Genomic DNA, 19,855 nt, shown 5'->3' with positions numbered 1-19,855 from the left:
CATGACCGTTATAACTGCAAGCCTGAGCTGCAGTCGGCGACCAAGGTGGAAGATCTAAGAATTTCCACTAAGCTTAGCGAACTGACTGTTATGTGTTACGGTATGTGTTATGGTATGCTTATTTTGCTTAGCGTCATTCACTATTTCATGCTGTTTTAATTCACTCATGTTGGGCGTTACCTTGTGCCTTTGACGTGCATAAATACTGCATGATGTTGTCTTTCTTCACCCCGCCGTTTTCCGTCGCCTTTTTTCGACACAGACCCAACCTCTCGCGGAAGCGCAGGAGGTTCCCGGCGCACTGCGCATGCGCACCACGAGCTGGCGGTCGCCGATGCGGCCGGTGTGGAAAGTCGCCAGCCACCATGTCAGGCAGTGTTGGGGGAGAGTGGTGACCGGGAGGAGGCGCCACCCAGTGGAGGTTCGTATGACACGCCTCGCGCCCGAATGGTGCGCTGCTTAGGCCGATGCGTTCCGCGATTCGGGATGTTGGAGCGTAGGCGCCGCCCTTATTTTGATATTTTTCCTTCAACACATTTTTGGTTTTCACTGTAGCTAAGCCGCTTATTAGGGGACTAAGAAACCATTGACGCGCGCATTGCGTACTTAGTTCTCGTTTTTTGGCCCTGATGAAGCTTAAAGCGTCAGATTTTTTGCTCACGACCGACTATTCCGTACGGAAATGGCTAGGTGCGCTACATTTTGTTTGTAAGAAGCATCACTTGCAAAGAAGCTTTTAAGCATGGTTTGCAGGAACGTAATTAAATTAGCCGTACATCGCCGCCCCGCGCGCCTTGCCGCGCGTGTGAAGCTTCGCTCTCGCCGACCGCGAACAGGACTCCCAGTCATCGCGATCGTTTCCCAGTTTTGTCCGGTGCTCTTTTCACTTGCTTACAGCAGCGCAGTAGTGTTCGACGCGGACCAGACAACAGCTTGCGTGGGAGCTGGGAGAATTGGTGGGATCCTGGGACCGTGGGAGCTGGGAGAAGCGGTCCCTGGGCGGCGCGAGTGCGCCCGTGGACCGCTTCAGGCGTGCAGGTTGAAGGTGACGATGTTTTATAATCGTCCTGTGCTAATGGTGAGGCGGTCGTTGAGAATACAACCGTCTGCCTATGTCCTGGGCGTGCCCCGACTGCGTTAGCCCCGTCAATTCAATAACAGGCAAACATTTACGTAAGGCATGCAGTGGCGTACCGTCACGTCCCACCGCCCTGGGGCGTGCCGTCACGTCCCACCGCCCTGGGTGATGACAGTTCGCTCATAGCCCTCGATAGTTCGGGGGAAAGTCCTAGGACGTAGTAGTAGACTGGCAATGGTCGCACGCCGTGGCCTTGGGGGAAGAGGGGAGCCGCCAAGACTGCCCGCTGCCAGTGTGGCAGCGATGCGTGGGACGACGGAAGCGAGGTGTCGGTAAATTCGTCGGCCTTTTCTACGGGCAGGTCCTCAGTGGCACCCCCAACTCCCTTCACTGGCTGAGGAGTAAAGCTTTCAATGCCTTCTCAGAAACCGTCAAGGCCGGTAAGCATGGATTCGTACAAGAGGCCACGCCTCGACCTCGCAAAGCGGCCCATCACGTAGTTCCCAAAACATCGGTAAGCCACTAGGTCGGTTCCGGCCCAAGATTCACGCCATACTCGGTACACGTTATCGCGCTGCCATGCCAGACATCGCAGGCCAGGGCTGTCCTCAAACCGTGGACAGTGGGAACGGCGACGGGGTGATGCGGTTTTAAGCGAGCAATACACGCCCACCATACTTCACCACACACGCATGAGCTCGGGCACTTTCCGCTCCACTTCCTCATTCCGGTAAACTGGACTGCAGTCCGTCTACAGTAGATCGAAGAAGAGCGCATGCCAGTTTACCTTGCGCCATGGACGCATGATGAAAGGCGTTGAACGACAGCGGGTCGACTGAATGGTGCGCGGACAATGATGGTCAGGTGATCGGCGATCGGCTCAGTCAACACCTGGACAGATGACTCCAGGTCAAGAACGTTGGTGATGATGTGATCTTTGAGAGTCTCGATCGGGTACAGATGCGTGCGTGTCTTGATGAGCTGGAATAGGCTGAGGTCGCTCAAGACAGAGCTATAACGACGCACACCAGAGCCGTCCGCACGTAAAAGCTCGACATTCGTACCACCCAGGTAGAATGTCGGCTTGCGCAGGCTCACAGCAGCATGCGGCTGGTGGTGCAAGTTGTCCAGACCGTCCGACATCGACTGAGACGGCGGACGGTAGATGGCGGTCTCTGTAACAGTCCGACGTCCGCCGCCCGAGATCAACACTTAGAGCGAATCGCAGGCACCTCGTGTGCCCAAAATTGGAACGACGTTCATAGCGAGGTTTTCTCGGCATAGGATGACAGGACCACCGTCTCGGGCTGTTACGGAACCGTCTCGACGCACCAGTCCAGGAACCGGGAAACACAAGTCTTCAACGTGTGACAGAAAGTGCTAGTCACGGGGCGGCGTGACCAGTCGCAAGGCACGGCCGTGCCCTCAACATCCGATCTTTCTCAGCATGCTGAATCATCAGTTTGCGTTGGGCGGGCCAGGACATACGTCGCTGCATCATTCGTGGAGCTACGTGCAAGCGGCAATCTGCAGCAACGCTTCTTAAGCGTTACATCAGATGGACCGGTTTACTTAAGACCTGTGAAAGGCTTCCGGCGCGGGAGCCTTGCAAAACAGCTCAAGCCGTAAGTGCGCTTTCTCGCGTTTGCCACAGAGGCAGACGATGGCTTGTTTTGCCCCAATAAGGATGCTTTTTGTGACATGGGCGTCTGGATGCAGTAGGGCTAAAATGCGTGTTATTACTGATGCGATCTTTATCCCGGCTCACACTTTTCCCCCGAATGAGCTAGTTAGGAGTCGCATAACTAAACGCGGAAAAATATCAACGATCATCTACATGTAAATGGGCATCACACCACAGGTCGTCTGGGGCGAAACACGCCCAGATATCATATTTTGTCATAACTTTGGGTAAAGGACTATCTGATATTCCGACTCAACCAGTCTAGTTTTCAACTCAATCCAGCCTACGGCTAACTTGTTGTACCTTGGGCATTCCTGAAAGGCCACAGCAGACAGCTGTTTTGGTAGCTTGCAATTTATATAACAATTGAAATAAGCTGATAAATTTACATATCGGGCCTCTAAATATGTAAAGATTTCGATCAATATCGTCATTCCATCTCGTTAAAAAGTTTGACTGGCTGGCCTCATGACATGTGATGACGTCACTTAGTTTGAAAAAATTCAGTTCAAAATGTATCATTTTTGGTTCCAAGTGGACCTTGTTGACTGCTTATAGCCTACTTCCGCATCGAACATCAAGCTTTCTACAGCTCAAGATTCTCATTGTCAGTTGGGGCAGCTAACTGACCGATGTCATGAAAAAGGAGCCCTGATTTGGTGCGTCCTAACTCCGACTTCAGGTCATGGGAAGCTGGAGTACAAGAGACATTGTGTAACTTAGTGTTCTACCTACACAGTAACTACGGAGTGCATTCTTCCATGCCTCATGTGGTGCCCATCTAATCCAAAGACATGCACGCATACCTAAATTTCTAGATAAAGTACAGTTTCTGATCAGCATCTCAGCGCCGACACCGCTCTGAAGACGACGGGATTGTGAGCTTGGTAAATGATTTTAAGCAGATAGTGTGTGTAATTCCCGTGCTTGCTTATAACCCTGAGCCAAGTTCAATGTCATGCTATCGATAACGTGAAGGTAATGCAAATTTTAACGGAACTACTGCCTTCATCATCTCACACGTTACCCATGGGTTCGTGGCCGTAAGCGTGCAGCGCTCATTTGGATTTGGTCGCAACAGCCCTTTGATTTTCATGATGACTTTGTTCAAAATAGCGGATGGATTTATGCAGTTTTCGCAGACGCTTACACTTTTTTGTCCTGCACATTTTACTGTAATGCGAATGGAATTAATTGTCATTCAAACAGAACGCAAGTGCTTTGGTATGTTAAATGACACATTTTTTAGAATGGTATCAACAAATCGTTCTGTTTGGGGACCTGTGGAGCTAGAGTTGTTGCCCTGCAATCTGTGCACAATTAAGCACTCTCACATTAATCGCCCTTTGTCGAAAACTTTCCTTTGTTGCTTTATCGCCTGATGCATTTACCCGACATCGCCTAAACTTCTCACCAATACTCATGCCTGCGATTTCCCACAGTTTGCTCCAAGCCAGCCCGTTCGGACACTGTAAGCATTGCAACGGTAACCAACGCTCCCATTCCCATGTGGGTTCCCGCGGGCTCAACCAGCCAGCGGGCGCTCTTGACTCGGGTGTCTTGCCCGTGGTGCTGGCAGGCCATGATGAGGTGCCCGTGGTGCTGGCAGGCCATGATGACGTGCCCGTGGTGTAGGCGGGCCGTGATGAGGTGCCCGTGGTGCTGGCAGGCCGTGATGAGATGCCCGTGGTGCTGGCGGGCCATGATGAGGTGCCCGTGGTGCTGGCAGGCCATGATGAGGTGCAGCCGGTCGCTCGGCGTGGTGGACCGGGCGCTGAGCGTCCAGTTCCACCGTCTGGGACTGGCCATCGGCCGCCGGCCCGGCTACTTCCTGCTCGTGCCCGTGCTGCTCTCCCTGCTGGCCGCCACCGGCGTGCAGCAGCTGCGGTACCAGGACGACCCCGAGTACCTCTTCTCGCCGGAAACGGGCCGCGCCAAGACGGAGCGCGCGCTCGCCAACCGGCTCTTCCCGAGCAACTTCAGCGCGTTCAACCCGGGCCGCATCACCGACTCAGGCCACTTCGTGCGCCTGATGGTCACCGCGCCCGGCGGCGGCTCGCTGCTCCACACGGCCGCCTTCGACGAGCTGGTCCAGCTGGACCGGCTGGTGCGCGCCGTTGAGGTGGACGCCGGTGAGGAGCAGTGGCACTATGACCAGCTGTGCGCCAGCTGGGGCGACGCCTGCCTCGACAACGTGGCCTTGCGCCTGCAGCCGTACGTGGCCGGCGTGGAAAGTGGCGCCATCAACCTCACCTTTCCCGTCTGGTTCAGCGACAGCTTTGACATGCTGCTGCTGGCGGGCACGCTGGGCTCGCCGCAGCTGCAGGACGGCGTGGTGACGGCGGCGCCGGCGCTGCAGATGTTCTACTGGGTCGGCAACCACGTTTACTTCGACGTCAGCGTGTAAGTACGGGGAGGCGGAGCAGAATGGTGGTGGGGTGGAGATGCGTCATGCCACCGAATCATGGGTTTTGGGTAAACATGGTGCCCTTTTGCAGTCGATGCATTCAGGTCGGTGTAAATAGCAAATACCCGTTCACTGTCCGCTTGGTTCCAGTCAGGAAAAGACAGTTAAGTCTAACGAAACTTAGTTCAAATGAATAACTGACCACACGCGCATGCTGGGTTCCAAGTGCCTAGCAAATAAAACCTATTGCAAGTTAATAACGGCACGGCTACCTCTGTCGTGTTGAAACTGACTGTCTCGCCAAGAAGCTGACTCTCCTGTGTAACCTTCGCAGGTCACTCAAGTGGGAGATGGCGGTGCAGGAGATGCTGGCCGGCACAACCGGCCAGTTCCAGCACATCAACGTGTCCCGCTTCGGCTCGCAGACGCTGAAGCAGGAGCTGGACACGAACACGGTGAAGGTGATCCCGTACATGGCGGTCACGGTCGGCCTGATGATCGTGTTCTGCGTCATCACCACCATGATGAGCGACTGGGTGCGCGCCAAGCCGCTGCTGGGCCTGATGGGCGTGGCCAGCGCCGTCTTCGGCAGCGGCACGGCCTTCGGCGTGCTCATGTACTGTCAGCTCGAGTTCATCGGCATCAACCTCGCCGCGCCGTTCCTCATGCTCGGTGAGTGTCGCCGCCGCCGCCGCTGTTCATCACAAGGCGCGCGCTCCCCCTCACGCCGGGCTGGTGTCGCCGCTATTGTAAGCGGTCCTCAGGGGATCAGCTACCTCCAGCTCCCGCTCCACCATGCCATGTAACTTCCGCTCCAGCTGTGGCAGTTGTAGCCACGTGCGATGACCGCCGTGCTGCTGTGCCATCGTCTGCTCTCTCCGATCTCACTCAGAGCTCGGGAGCCCCCAGCTCCCGCGGGTACTTGCTTAGAAGGTTGGGGCTCGAGCAGGAGCATGCAGGACTCGAGCAGGGGACGTAGGACTCGAGCAGGAGCACGCAGGACTCGAGCAGGGGACGTAGGACTCGAGCAGGAGGACGTAGGACTCGAGCAGGAGGATGCAGGACTCGAGTAGGGGGACGTGGTTCTCGAGCATGAAGACATCGAGGGGCCAGCTGAATGCAGACAGAGGGCTCAGTACCGACCCCTGACCCTAAACCTCGCCGTTCTGACCCTAAGCCGAGCTGCCCTTGACCCTTGAACGTTGACCTTAAATCCGGCCGCCAAGGTAGGCGTCGTTCAGAACAACCCAGTTCTTACGATGTGGAATGCGGCCGCACGTATGTCTGTTGCCCAGCCTTGAGCGTCCTGAGCACTGGCTTCTGAGCATCTTGAACTATCCCAATATTGGGTGACTGCCTCAAATTCTTCTTTCTAATTTGTCAGTTAGCAACAAGTTGCCACGAGGCCCTCGCATTCCCTCGTCCGGTACTTGTAGCCGCCAGTTTACTGGATCCGCACGACCTTGCCGCTCGGTGAAATCCACTTCTGCCGGTGACTACCAGCGGCCAGGACATAATCATTATAACAAACTTGCTTCTGTTCCCATTCTAAGCAGACACTTCGCTATCAAGGCCGGAGCCCCTGTCGTGCATGGAATACGTATAATTTCAGGTGAAGTGCAATTGCGGGACATGCTGGGATGGAAATCACACCTGGGGCAGCAGGTTCAAGCATTCGTCCACTCACACTTGAATAGCCTGGGATGACGGGCTGTCGGAAAATACGTGCCGCCGGGACCGCTCAGTGAGAGAAGCTCCCTCTGAAGGTCACCTCATCAGAACAGCACACAATGTGACCGGACGGTGTTTGTAGTCTGGCGCCGGGCGGTGAAGGGCGTCCATCCACCCCTATCTTGCGGACTGACAGGTGAAGGGGTAGGCGGTGTGGGGGGATGGAGGAGCCGGGCGGCGCGGAGGGGTGGAAATGTTGGGAATAACACCACGATCGTTGGACCCATTGAGCTTTACTGAACTTGCATGATGTAGCTCGATCCAATTCATCAGTCCTGAATCTAACCCACCTCTAATATGCCTGTATGAAGAAGGCCGAACAACTTCCAATTTAATCTAATAAAGCACAAAATATGTTGCCAAAATATCAGGCGTCACATACAAAGGCGCAATAACCAGTTCATAACCTGACCCTTAACTTGCCCAGTCAGTCGCAAGCCATTTGCGCCGACACATTGTTAATCCAGGCCAGCCCTAATTTATATGTTTTGGCAGCTTTATGATTCAGTTGAGCCCAATGCATGTGGCAAAACTAAATTCATGGATTTGTCCAATCCAGGAAGGGCTCCAATGCTTCCTGATCCTGGATTTCGATTCAGAATCTTGATTCATACCCGAAAGACGAAGACGTGCTGCTTTGTAAGCTTACGAGGCGTACACGGCAAGCTTGTTTCTCGATCAGTGTGGGTAGTCTACCGCCAATGACGGGATAGCGGCCACAGCTGCGGTTAAGAATCAAACTCGCATTTTTTTCTGACCTGGGAACCCAAAGTCAAGCGGACGGGACTGCGCCGTGACGTCATCTCAACCAATGAGGGCGACAGGCGGGCTCCTTTGCGCTGCTTTGGTATAGGAAAACAACTGTCGGAGCTGCAGGCTCTGACAGGCAGGCCTTCTCAACATTTTAAGACGTTGGTCTTTGCGAAGTGGTGTTTGGAATAATAGCTTCCTTGATCTTGTAGCTTTGTTGAAAACAGAACGTGTTGTTCTATTGTTTAAAAATAGGCGCAGCTCATTCACCTGCTCATTAGTCATTCCGTACCGCAAGCGGCACCTCACACAAATAAATGGTGCTTTGTTTATGTATGCTGGCTAATTGCTGTAAAAGTTTTTTTCGGTCCGGGACGAACATTGGGGACAGAAATGCGAGTCGCCTCTGAAGGAATACGAAGTTTTACTCATACTCTTTTCGTCTGCAGTGTACGCACTACCGTCTCAGGGCCGTAGTCAGATAGTAGGCCCAACCTAACCGCCTACTAGCTGATTATGCCTTTAGGTAGATATGCCACGCATGCCAATGGGTATGCTTCATTCTGCTTGCGGTGGTAATGCCATATTTGTGGATCTGAGGCACAATAAACTCCGTGGCCACTAAACCAATTATTGTTTCGATGTCAGATCATCTGACGCGACAAGGATGATACCAGTTTATTTTGTTTTCTACATGCTGTTCCGGCAATCGTGTTTGTTATATTTCCGACTTTGGCGGAAGCGCAGGTGAGCAAGGTCCGCGCTAAGCTGCACAGTCCTCCGCATCCGCCCCTTGACTTTCGGCCGCCTAACACGTTGGCCCACTCCCAAGCCATCCATTTCGTGCTTGGCTGTCCCGTCAATTCTAGATCCTCTACAATGTAGCCATTTTGAGCGTCGCACGGCGCACACTTCCAATGGAGGCTGTTCGCCTGCAAACCCAGCGAGCTTAGCTCCGTCTGTACACTTTAGCTGTGCTTTTAGCATTCGCAAACCGATAATTGTCACAATGTGGAGCGTTGAGTGACGTCATTTGATTATACCGTTTCTGCTGTCAGTAGACCGTCTCAACCTTGACGAATCGGACGGTAGCGAGTCTGAAGGAAGGCTGGCCTGTTTGAAACGAAAGACCGTTTGTTTGGGATGTGGAGGTTGACAGATGTGCGGCGTATCGCAGCACCCAGTGAAAGGCTTCCAGACGTTTGCCATGGCCCAAGCTGCCATTTTTAGAGGTTCATCCTGGCTTGTGTACGGAGAAGTTGCGCCACACCAGCGTCTTACCTTTGTTGCACGGTCTTTTTCAAATGTTGAGATTCGTCAGCCGGTCTGACCAACAGTCGGCAGGGCGCCGGTAATACTCAGTGACAGAGGACTCAGTTGCGCAAAGTTGCCGCGCAACGTCCTTAATGAGTAGTTCATAATTCTAGTCTGGCGTCCGTAGCATTCCATGGGTGCTTTGGTTTGGTGGAATGGTGCAGACTGGCGTCGGCTTATGACCGGTCGGATTTTAGACGGGTCTCATATCACCCAGCCGATGACCGGCTTCTTTTTCATTACCATGACGCGACTGTGTTGTGCTTACCAGCGGGGACGCACGCACATAGTTCCCGCACAGAATGTATGGCATGCATTGAAATATATATATATATATATATATATATATATATATATATATATATATATATATATATATCTCTCTCTCTCTCTCTCTCTCTCTCTCTCTTTACCTATATGTATACCTAGACACACACACACACACATGCATATATGTATATATATAGATATAGATATAGATACAGATATAGATATAGATATAGATATAGATATAGATATAGATATAGATATAAATATAGATATAGATATATATATATATATATATATATATATATATATATATATATATATATATATATATATGCCGACGCGCTTAACTTGGATTTCAGATAAAATATTTCCCCCACATTGTTAAGTTCTGCGTACGGCCCTGATTGCAAGGAATATGCACTCTGTGTGGTGACGGATGTAACTGTAATGACCGTTACGTAATGAATGACGTCTTCTCCTGCCGTGGCTGATGGCTTGAAGGAATGTGTGAAACCTTAGGACCGTTTACGTTTAATAATATGGCTGGGTAGTACCTTTGCAGCACCATCAAGATCTGACAATGATATAACCGCGACAACTGCAGTTGTCGCGACCGCCGTCGTCATGACGACGGCAGAATCTGTTGAGAGCCGTTGTCACCTGTTACTGGTTAGAGGTATCACATTGAGCTGCCATAAATCACACATTGCGGGCCTACAGGCTTAGAAGTGGTGCCTCTACTGACATGAATTATGTCCGTGCGACACAGCGGCCGTCAAGGACCAGTTACCGCTAAGTGCATTGACTGAAGCTTGAACCAGAACATCACTATAGACAGTAACCACTTTGTTTTCCAAAGCCAAAGTGCGCTTCGAAAAGAACTACTGTGCTGAACGCCATTGCGTATCTTATTCCCTGAACAGAGTATTCGTAGCTTTTGTAGCTTTCGTAGCTTTTATTACACAAAAATTTTAGCAAATAAGAGTGTTGCAAACATCACAGAACTCACAGTTTGGAAAAAGCAGGGCACATAAAATGTATTACTTTTATAATGGTGATCGGGGAGTTCAATGATATTTCTTCCGCTGGAACGGCTACTTTAAATCAAAATTCTGAGCTATTTATAAACATTTCGCGAAAACTGGCACTGTCGAACCAATCGGACGCGCCTGATTTAGCAATAAGTGAAAAATACAAAAAAGTGGCATTTTGCTTATATTATCACCCCCCGTTTGATCTGTCGTCAGCACGATTGTCAGCCGAAATGCATGACGTCACGCGTGCTGACGGAGTGTTCGATGTGTGGGCTGACAGAAGAAGGGAAAGTAACGTTAAAAAACTTCCCTGTTACCTTTGACCTCTGTCAACACACTAACTTTGGCTTACCGCCGACCATGACACACTGCGCGCGAAGCGGTGTTTGGAAGTGTGGCTTCTGGACCGGTACTGCCATCATATGTCCCATCCATATGTAAAGTGCTTCTTCCCATTTCCAATTCATTTCGCTTTCGTCCTCTCATTTTAAATGTTTACTTACATAATGCTACTAATTTGCTGGGCAACGCAACCGCACGCCACACCAATCACTGTCACTTACCTTTTCATGGCTACTCTTCGCATTTCAATTCCCTCCATATTTATCGTACGGCGCATTTCCCCAAAAATTAGAGACAATCACTCCCGCCCACCTGACGTACTCGCCAACGCAAGAGCAACCAAATCGAACTCCCGTTTCAGTCGGAGGGATTTTTTAATTTGGGAACACCTTCCCCCATGCTGACAGGCTGACACAAAATCGTGGCATCATCGTCAGCCGGTGCGTGACGTCACAGACCACGTGACTTGTGGTCACGTGACGTGGTGTAGGACGAATACTGGGCCGTGACTGGTACTGACACATGTGCTGACAACAGATCGAACACGACCCATACTGTGACTTCGTGCAATGGTTGAGAACGACACCTTTGTCCTTCCCAGAACTCTTAATGGATCAGGGGTCAACAATGTTCCCTCGTCTTACAGAAAAAGCTCACCATTTACCCCATGTAGAAATGAAATTATAACTCACCAGGCCTCTCCTCGCACAACGCGTGAGATACGAGGGCGATGCCGCGAAGGATGAGAGAGAAGCGATCGCGTACGCCAGATGAGACAGGACATAGCCCCGGTCATCCACACATTGGCTTAAGACGCGTCACATGAAGGTGACTGCGACTCATCTACGAACGACATTCATCTCGCCAACTTGTCAAAAATATCGCCCGTCCGATTTCTCACTCGGAACGCCGCCCTTCAAACCAAACATGCTGGATAACGCGCCGTTTGTGGACCTTCGACAGAGGGCTTCATGGGTACGTCCTCCTGACCCACTCCAACCGCCACCCATCGGTCTGTGCCGAGCTTCGCTCGTCGCCCAGTTCTAACTACTTGTGCCCACTCGTTACCCACCCGTTTACATTTCTCCAGGTCTTCAGCTCTAAGGTATGGGTGAGCTGTGAGGAAGCTCACATCCAACGCATTGTTTTACGCTGAAAATTGTGGAAGTAGTGTGATTTGAAGCTAACTTTATTTTTCTAAAAACACACAAGAAGCGCACCCATGCCATTAATGTTTCCAAAATCTGTACCTGACCAACCCGTTATTTGACATTGTTCCCGATATATATATATATATATATATATATATATATATATATATATATATGTGGGCATGTGTGTGTGTGTGTGTGTGTGTGTGTGTGTGTGTGTGTGTGTGTGTGTGTGTGTGTGTGTGTGTGTGTGTGTGTGTGTGTGTGTGTGTGTGTGTGTGTGTGTGTGTGTGTGTGTGTGTGTGTGTGTGTGTGTGTGTGTGTGTGTGTGTGTGTGTGTGTGTGTGTGTGTGTGTGTGTGCGTGTGTGTGTGTGTGTGTGTGTGTGTGTGTGTGTGTGTGTGTGTGTGTGTGTGTACATTATTCGTATTGACAACACATTATTTATACACATCATCCATACCAATATCCTTGGGTTCGCCCAACCGATGAAGTTCTCTAATATGTGATGGCATGTCACCAACTAAAATACCATTTTCTGGGGTTCAACGCACACGGCGTGGTGCGTTGGTTGCTGACGGGCACATGCGGAACCACTGGTGCCAACCACGCGCAACGGGTGATCCCACTGCGGGACCAGTCTGATTACTTTCACCACTATGACAGTGCACAGTGTTCCACGCCGCGACGTCAATCATTGAGGTTTACGGTGTATGCCAGATGGACCCTCATCTTAAGTGAAAGGGATATTCTATCTTTGGACAAGGCTGTAGTTTGTAATCACCGTAACGCAGCAGAGTGTAACAACTATACAAATACATGAAATATGCAAATAACTATGTGAAAACGCACTACTCCATTTTCTGAACTCAAGGGTGATTAGTCTCGAGTTTATTTCGTTTTTTCCCGGTGTGCTGTCATCAGCAAAAACGAACCAAAAGGATAGCGACAGGTACCGCATGCGTGCAGTTCAGCAAGGTGGAATCATCGACAAGCTAACGCTTGGCTTTGTTTACAAGCACGATGCGTTTGGCCAGCGCCATCCGGACCATCGTCTCACCACGGCTGTATGTCTCAAAGAGCCCATCAGCGTGTGACGTCCCCCTACTTATTAGGTAATGTCATGCATTCTGTGACCTGATAAACAAATTATTTCCCTTTATTAACATTGCACCGTGGCCCAAGATACCTGCCAAATTTAATCAAACAGCCGATATCGGCTGCGTTCACCCAGACTTTTCTGACAGGCATTTTGTACAATGTTGAACACACACCAAGGAGTTGAAGGAACAACATACATTAGTTGACTGTGTACACAACACACACTCCGCGACACCTCATCTGCAAAATGAAAACATGGAGTGACCACAGGGCTGTGTAGCGATGTCTCACGAAAGTAAGAGTCATGACTTAGTACAACTAACTGACCAGGCTCAGATTCGAGCAAAAAAACCCGGGGATGGTTGACCTATTTTTCAGTACGCAAGGCCAGCGAGCCAATGCGCTCACCGCACCGGCAAGCCTGCAATGGTAGAGCAATCTAACCTGTTTTGACCTCGGCCTCCCGTGGAGCCCGCCCGACGCCGTGCACGTTTAGCACGTCTGACGGGCCAGGGTCGAAAACCGGACCGGGTCGCCGGTCCTACATCCATCCCATCTCGCGCAACTCTGCGCGTTGGGAAACGGCGCTGGGCCGGCGCAGGCGGCCGGCCAGTTGCCAAACTGGCGGTGGCGTCGCGGGCAGTGTGCTGCCAGTCTTTAGGCGGCCGAACGGGTAACCCAACGCCTCCATAAACCAGGCCGCCGCCGGCCGGCAGAAGAACCGGCCGCGGTCCGACGCTGGGCCATCCGGGTCGCCATTGGGTTATGCAATGACGTGGTTCTGCTAGTCGCCGAAGGACCGGCCTTAAGGCGTTTGTATTCTCGGAGCAAGCACGCGTTTTGGCAGATTGTCCTACTTCTTGTAGCACCGTAGATTGTGCAGGCAGGGCTAAGAGGATGAGTTCTTGGACCGAAATCACTTTCTCCTTTCCACTGATGTCGCCGTTGTCCACTTGTAGATCCACAGCTTAGGCTCATGCCTCTGACTGCTTATCTCATGCTTATGCTTATCCGCTGCTTATGACTGGACTGGGCGCACTGCATTGGTCTCACTAAGTCCCGCAGGCCATTCAGCCGTGAATTATGGAGGAAGACCGCGCTGCTAATGATGTGTTGGGGTGTTCTTAGGATATCATCTCGCCGTTACAAGCAAGGCGGGCCGCTGACGCCTCATCGTGCCGCTGACCCCCCCCCCCCCCTAGCGTGAGAGTCACCCCTCAGTTTAGCAACAGCCCCTAATGTTCCGCCGACCCCCAATGTACTACCTGCCCCTAAGCGTGTCATTGCCCCCCCCCCCCCTTTACCAAGCTACCACTGATCCTTCAGCGTGCTGCCCACCACTTAGCGCCCCACTGACGCATCATGGCATCACGTGCCCCTCAATTCGCTACCGTGCCACTCAGTCCTCAGTGTAAACACCTCAGAGTACCACTAAATCCCTGACGTGTCACGTGACACCCAACCTTCCTGTAACCTTCGCCGCCGGCCGGCAGGGATCGGCATGGACGACACGTTCGTGATGTTGGCGGCGTGGCGGCGGACGCCAATCCAGGACCCGGTGCCACAGCGGATGGCGAAGACGTACCAGGATGCCGCCGTATCCATCACCATCACATCGCTCACTAACATCATCAGCTTCCTCGTCGGCTCCATCAGTCCCTTCCCCAGCGTGCGCATATTCTGCATCTACACGGGTGAGTGACGCTGAAACACGAGGCATACAAGCAGACTCTTCCGCCCCTTCCCCCAGCCCGTCTGATATGCCTTCCGCGTTTTAGCGGCGGTTCGGTTCGGTTCGGTTCGGTTTGGTTCGGTTTGGTTCGGTTCGGTTTGGCTCAGTTCGGTTCGGTTCTCTCTGGTCAAATGCCTTTCATTCCGTGCGTTGTGAAGAGCAAGACCCACAACCGTCTTACCGGCTCCACCTGTACGGAAATCTACTGGCGGGGGAAGTTCGGTGGGTGTGGTTTGTGACGTCAGGTTGCAATCACACAGCAATCAGAAGGCCCAGCTAGTGCCGTGCGGCGGGACCGCGCGTGCCCAGCTTGAATCCCGACTGAACATCCATAGCGTCATGAATACTAACATCAGCCCAGGACAGCGTGATGTTTCTTTCTTCAGCTGGCTGCTGGACGCGCTCCAAATCACCCCACTCCACCCAAACTTTGAGAAGAAAGTTTGCCAAATTTGGTGGGCAGCCCGCTGCTTTTTCGCTTTCTTTCAGTGCACGTTAAACCATTTTTCCTGCTCAGGCCAACCCTAACTTGGTTTGCAAGACTACGCCTCTAACTCACGTGCAGTCTTTACGTTCCTGGTGGAGTCGGCACCGGGACGAGAATGGCGTCAGAGCCGGACGTGCGCCCGGTCACCCAGGCTTCACTCGGGCCCAGCAGACGCCTAGAGGCGGCGCGGGGCGGGCAGCCGCCCAAGCCCGTACAATGACCACGGCGCGCGTGGGCGCACTCGGGTGTTTGTCCTGAGGGCGGACGTGGGCGTCTGTCCCCAGAGCAAGCATCCCGTCATCGTCCAGCTTACACCCTCGAAGCCTCCTGACCTTCAGCAGCTGCACGCGAGTCCATCGTGCAATGCGAAGCATGAGGACAGGGACCTGCAGGTGAACAGTCACAGGTTGACGGTGTAGCAGTGCTAGTGACTTGACGCTAACTAAGGCCATGCCGGAGGCAAGTCGCACCGGCCCAGGACGACCTTGTGCGCCCGAGGTTATCTTGTGGAGGGGGGGGGGGGGGGGCGGAGGGGAGACAAAAAGCCGACGGGCAAGCAGGCGACCTGGGCCCCGCTTCCGGCACAACCCTGCCGGCAACGCCTCATGTTTGGTGGACGCGGGTTGGCTCTCCGTTACGTACAGCTCACCGGGACGGGTGACGGCCGGAAGAGCACCTCGATCGAGCGCCGGGCGGCGCCGGCCGCTAGCGTAAGCTCAAGCAGAAAAGCGACGTTCAAACACGGACATGAAGGGTCTTTCGTCTGTGAACTCTGGGTACTTGTTGAGCTAGCTGTGATCATGAAACTCACACGGTCATGCGCACATTCAGATGGCTGTCCTGTGCTCAACTGACCACACTGTTCGGACTGGCAGCACCAGTAAGACGTTCGCGCTATACTGGTCTCTTCCAAGTGCCGTTTGGAAGTGTCAGTATGGTAAGAACAGGGTTCCCTATCTGCATTGCCATCAGCTGCAGCCGTCTTCTTCTGGATATCCCAACAGCTCCATTTGTCATCCGATATCATTCCGTTCTCATGCAGGCAGGTTTGCCAACAGTGTGGGCAGGTTCACTTCCTCAATCTGCTCGCCAAAATATTTGGGTAACTCTGCAGGCGTATTAGCGTGCATGTTTGTGTGTTTGCGCATGTATATGAATTGTTTTAACCTTTTTACTACATCGGTAAGCGAGTACCTATCGAACCTGTGGATTGCTTACGAGAAATAAATAAATAAATTGACTTCCTCGTCCGCAATTACATTACACTACGTCAACGCCATGTCAATAGGTGATGCACCAGGACTAAATCTCGAACTTCATCTCGCATATCACGGCCGTGAGTTTAAACTCCCACACCAAAAACACCGCCCCTCCCCTGACCTGGTGCACCCGGCGGTGGCCTGACCAGGTCGCAGGTCAGTGAGCTCCGCCTGCCCGCGTTACAGGCCTGTCCGTGCTGATGACATACCTCTGGCACGTGCTGTTCTTCGGCGCGTGCATGGCGCTCTCAGGCTACGCCGAACGGCGGAATCTGCACGCCGTTACCTTCAAACCGACGCTGCCGGTCTCCGAGTCAGGTGCGGGGTCTGGCCAGGTTACGGGGGTCAGGCCGGGTCACGAGGGCCAGGCCGGGTCACGGGGGTCAGGCCGGGTCGCAGCAGTTTCGTCAGATGTCATTAGATCAAGCCCGTGACCGGAGCATGATGCGGATCTGTGAATAGTATTTGCATGTAGTTCGCAGATGACGTTATGAAGACTGACGTTATGAAGACTCGGTATGATGCCGTTGTGTGTGAGTGCCTCACGCTTTTTGCGGATTATAAGAATTTCTGCAGTGTTCTAAATGTAGCTGAAATGAGGGAAAATGGGCTGGGTTATCAGGCCTGGTGAAAGCAGGGAAACTTATGGCAGGGTAGGTAAGACGACCAAATCAGTTTGTGACGGGTTGGCCACTTTGGCTGGACCAACGGAAGGTCAGCTCAGCCAAAATGAAATTCGGAGTTCAGTCTCATGCAGCGAAAATACTTTGAAAACACTTGTTTTTTTCGTCGATTTAAAGTCGCTCATCAGCGAGTAGTAATGCAAACTTGGGTTCGAGGGTTCGACTTGATTTAACCGCTCGCTATTAGCCCTTGGCATGTATGGCCTGCGGCCGGTGTCCGTAGCCGCGCTAAAGGTCAGGTGACGTCAGAGAACAGGACGGAACGTCCCGAAGATTGCGGCACTTTGTTTTTTTCGCCAGCTGTCTTTTTTCTTGCTTTCGTTCTTCTGCCTTTCTTGTGTTACCTGTTCGCCAGCCTTCGCTACCAAATTATGCTGTTGACATGACATTGCACCATCGAATGGCAGGGGCCAGGGCTCACATAAAAAGCACAGCTTAGCGTGAGGTCTGATCCCACAAATCCATCCATTCACGAAGGCTAGGGTTAAGTCTTAACACGCGCCCGGGTGTTGGGGGGTCAAATTGCCCCCCCCCCTCGAAAGTTTTTCCGGAATGGCTTCCGAACGGCGCCGCGTAGTCGCGCCAAATTTTGCATAGCTATAGACAATTGAATAGCGGATCGTTTGGCATCAAACATTTAGATATGCCTTGTGAGATCGCTGACCTATGGCAGGTCAAAGTCAGGCCATGGTTTCAGCGAAGGCAATTTCGGGGGAATCCTTCAACCTGATACAACAACGGAGTGTTAGACAAAACCAGACATCTCTGAGGTGCTTTCTTAGACAACGCAACAGTTGAATGAGCAAATTACATCGACCTAAGGTAGGTATGAAGGTCACACGTAGGTCAAAACTAACCTGTTTTGTTTCTCTAGGGCTTGCTGTATGGGATAGTTTTTCGTGCTCATTTCGAGTTTATTGACAACAGGAACCACATTATAAATCTTTCATGGACTTCTTAGAGGTCAGAATAGGTCATTTACCTAAAATGACCAAGGTCAACATTTTGTTGTAGGGGCATACTGCCTAGCGTAATCTTTGTCGCTTAGTCAAATGCAAAACTCAAAGCAATCTTGTATGCTTTTGGTCACCTTGACCTTCAAAAGGTCAAGCAATGTCACTGACCTCAAATGAGAATGTGACCTTTTGCTTAGAAACGGTTATCTAGGTTCTGGGGCACTTTGGAGACCAAGATGGAATTTGACCTTGTTGGACCCTTTTTGACCCAAAGGTCATGACCTAGGAACCTGAAACTTTGACCTAAGTGAGTTCACGTACAGATCGACACACCCTGTGAATTTGGTGTTTCTAGCTCTCTTAGTTCCCGAGATCTCAAGGGAAGGGGCAAATTGACCCCCACCCGAGCGAAGGTTATCTAGCCGGCCACCCGGGCGCGTGTTAAAGAAACGTACAAAACGACCACACTGTGCCATTTGTTGAGCCAGCCCTAGCCAATGTCGGAATTCTGATCTTACTGAGTCATTTGTTCCCTTGCATCAGGTGAGTTTTGGCTGCAGTCTCCACGGAGCGAAATTAGCCAGTGATGTTGACAATAGCTCGCCAGTTTCGGCTTAGCCAGGCCAGGCCGGCTCATGCAGGATAAGTCTGGCCCGATCCCAGCGTGTGGGGAAAGTCGGAGAAGTGGTGACCGAAACCGAATCGCCTCCGTTGGGTAAGCCAAACCGGAGCCAATTATATCCCAGTGTTTGCGGTTTGCCGGCTGCACCCAAATGCAGCGAGCTACACAATGAACCAGTCAGCCTTATCAGATATCACCCATGGATTCACCTGACCAACATCCAAATCACTAATGATTTCAGCGCGGTGATTGAATAGTCAACTGCAGTGTAAATTACGCCACATAACGGCCTCAAGCGTGTCTTCAGTGGCCTGTTTATTCTACCCGCTGAATGCATTATGAACTAGCATCTTTCGGTCACAGGGTCCAAATCACTAGCGTACCGCCTCTTCTGCTCCGGTGGCATCTCCGAGACAGACCCATGGAACAAGAACGACAACCGCGAACACACTCTGATGGTGTTCTTCAGGGACGGAGTGGCGCGGGCCCTCAACATCCCTGCGGTGAAGGGTGAGAACCATGTGGAAACCTGGCCTGTTTGGTGGCAGAGCTGCGTGGTGGCGCGAACATCAGTCGTTCTCTCACGCCATACAATGACCGGTCCGTTGCGCTGAACGGTTGTTATTTGTGCCTACTTTTACAAGAGTACAATTGTATCCGCAGCTTATTTGAAGGAGTTCCATTGTGTCCATAAAACTGTTTTCACGTAAGCACGAATTCCCTCAGGTCTGTATGTCCTTGAAGGAATGTTCCACGTCTAAAGATATTAAAGCAAGCATCAGATGTGATGAAATAAGCTCACTTATACCTATTGCTATACTTTGAGTAGAAAAGAATGCCCTGCACAGTTTCAGCACACATTCAGCACAGCACAATTTCTCTGGTTAGTAAACATACTCCTCAAAGCGTCATTGTTTAATTACGTCATCGTGCCTTGTACAACATTGATTGAGAGCCAATTGACGGCCGTTTCATCTAGAAATTGTGTTCACGAACGCCAAATTTGAAGGACTCGACAATGCCATTTTTGGGCCTTGATCACAGCATGGCTAATGGAATGGCGGGACGTGAATGGCCTTATTACGGCATCTGGATGCTTGTGTAATCTTGAAATAGTGTCCCCAAAATAGTCTGTCATGTTCGTTGGCGTGTCGCTCAGAAACTAGAGGAATTTAGGTCTTGAGAAGGGCATGACTATAAACTGCATTCAATAATTCAAGATGGTCATTTCAGCTCAAAACCCCATGAAATGTGG

At 51.6% G+C, this 19,855-nt stretch overlaps 1 protein-coding gene across 1 annotated transcript in view; it reads left to right on the top strand.

Moving 5' to 3' along the window:
• The first annotated feature begins 388 nt into the window (after positions 1-388).
• LOC119097410 (patched domain-containing protein 3) overlaps positions 389-19,855 on the top strand; it is a 21,044-nt gene continuing 1,577 nt past the window's right edge. The window contains exons 1-6 of the mRNA XM_037220452.1: positions 389-421; positions 4,492-5,165; positions 5,504-5,841; positions 14,355-14,555; positions 16,526-16,657; positions 18,964-19,110. Of these exons, the coding sequence (XP_037076347.1) occupies positions 4,495-5,165; positions 5,504-5,841; positions 14,355-14,555; positions 16,526-16,657; positions 18,964-19,110 (1,489 nt within the window). The 5' untranslated portion in view covers positions 389-421; positions 4,492-4,494. The remainder of the gene's footprint in view (positions 422-4,491; positions 5,166-5,503; positions 5,842-14,354; positions 14,556-16,525; positions 16,658-18,963; positions 19,111-19,855) is intronic.

Source organism: Pollicipes pollicipes, unplaced genomic scaffold (assembly GCF_011947565.3).
Source record: "Pollicipes pollicipes isolate AB1234 unplaced genomic scaffold, Ppol_2.1 Scaffold_4295;HRSCAF=5057_pilon_pilon_pilon, whole genome shotgun sequence".
NCBI classification, from domain to species: domain Eukaryota; kingdom Metazoa; phylum Arthropoda; class Thecostraca; order Pollicipedomorpha; family Pollicipedidae; genus Pollicipes; species Pollicipes pollicipes.
Note: the sequence above shows the minus strand (reverse complement) of the source record. Positions and strands in the feature narration are given on the sequence as shown.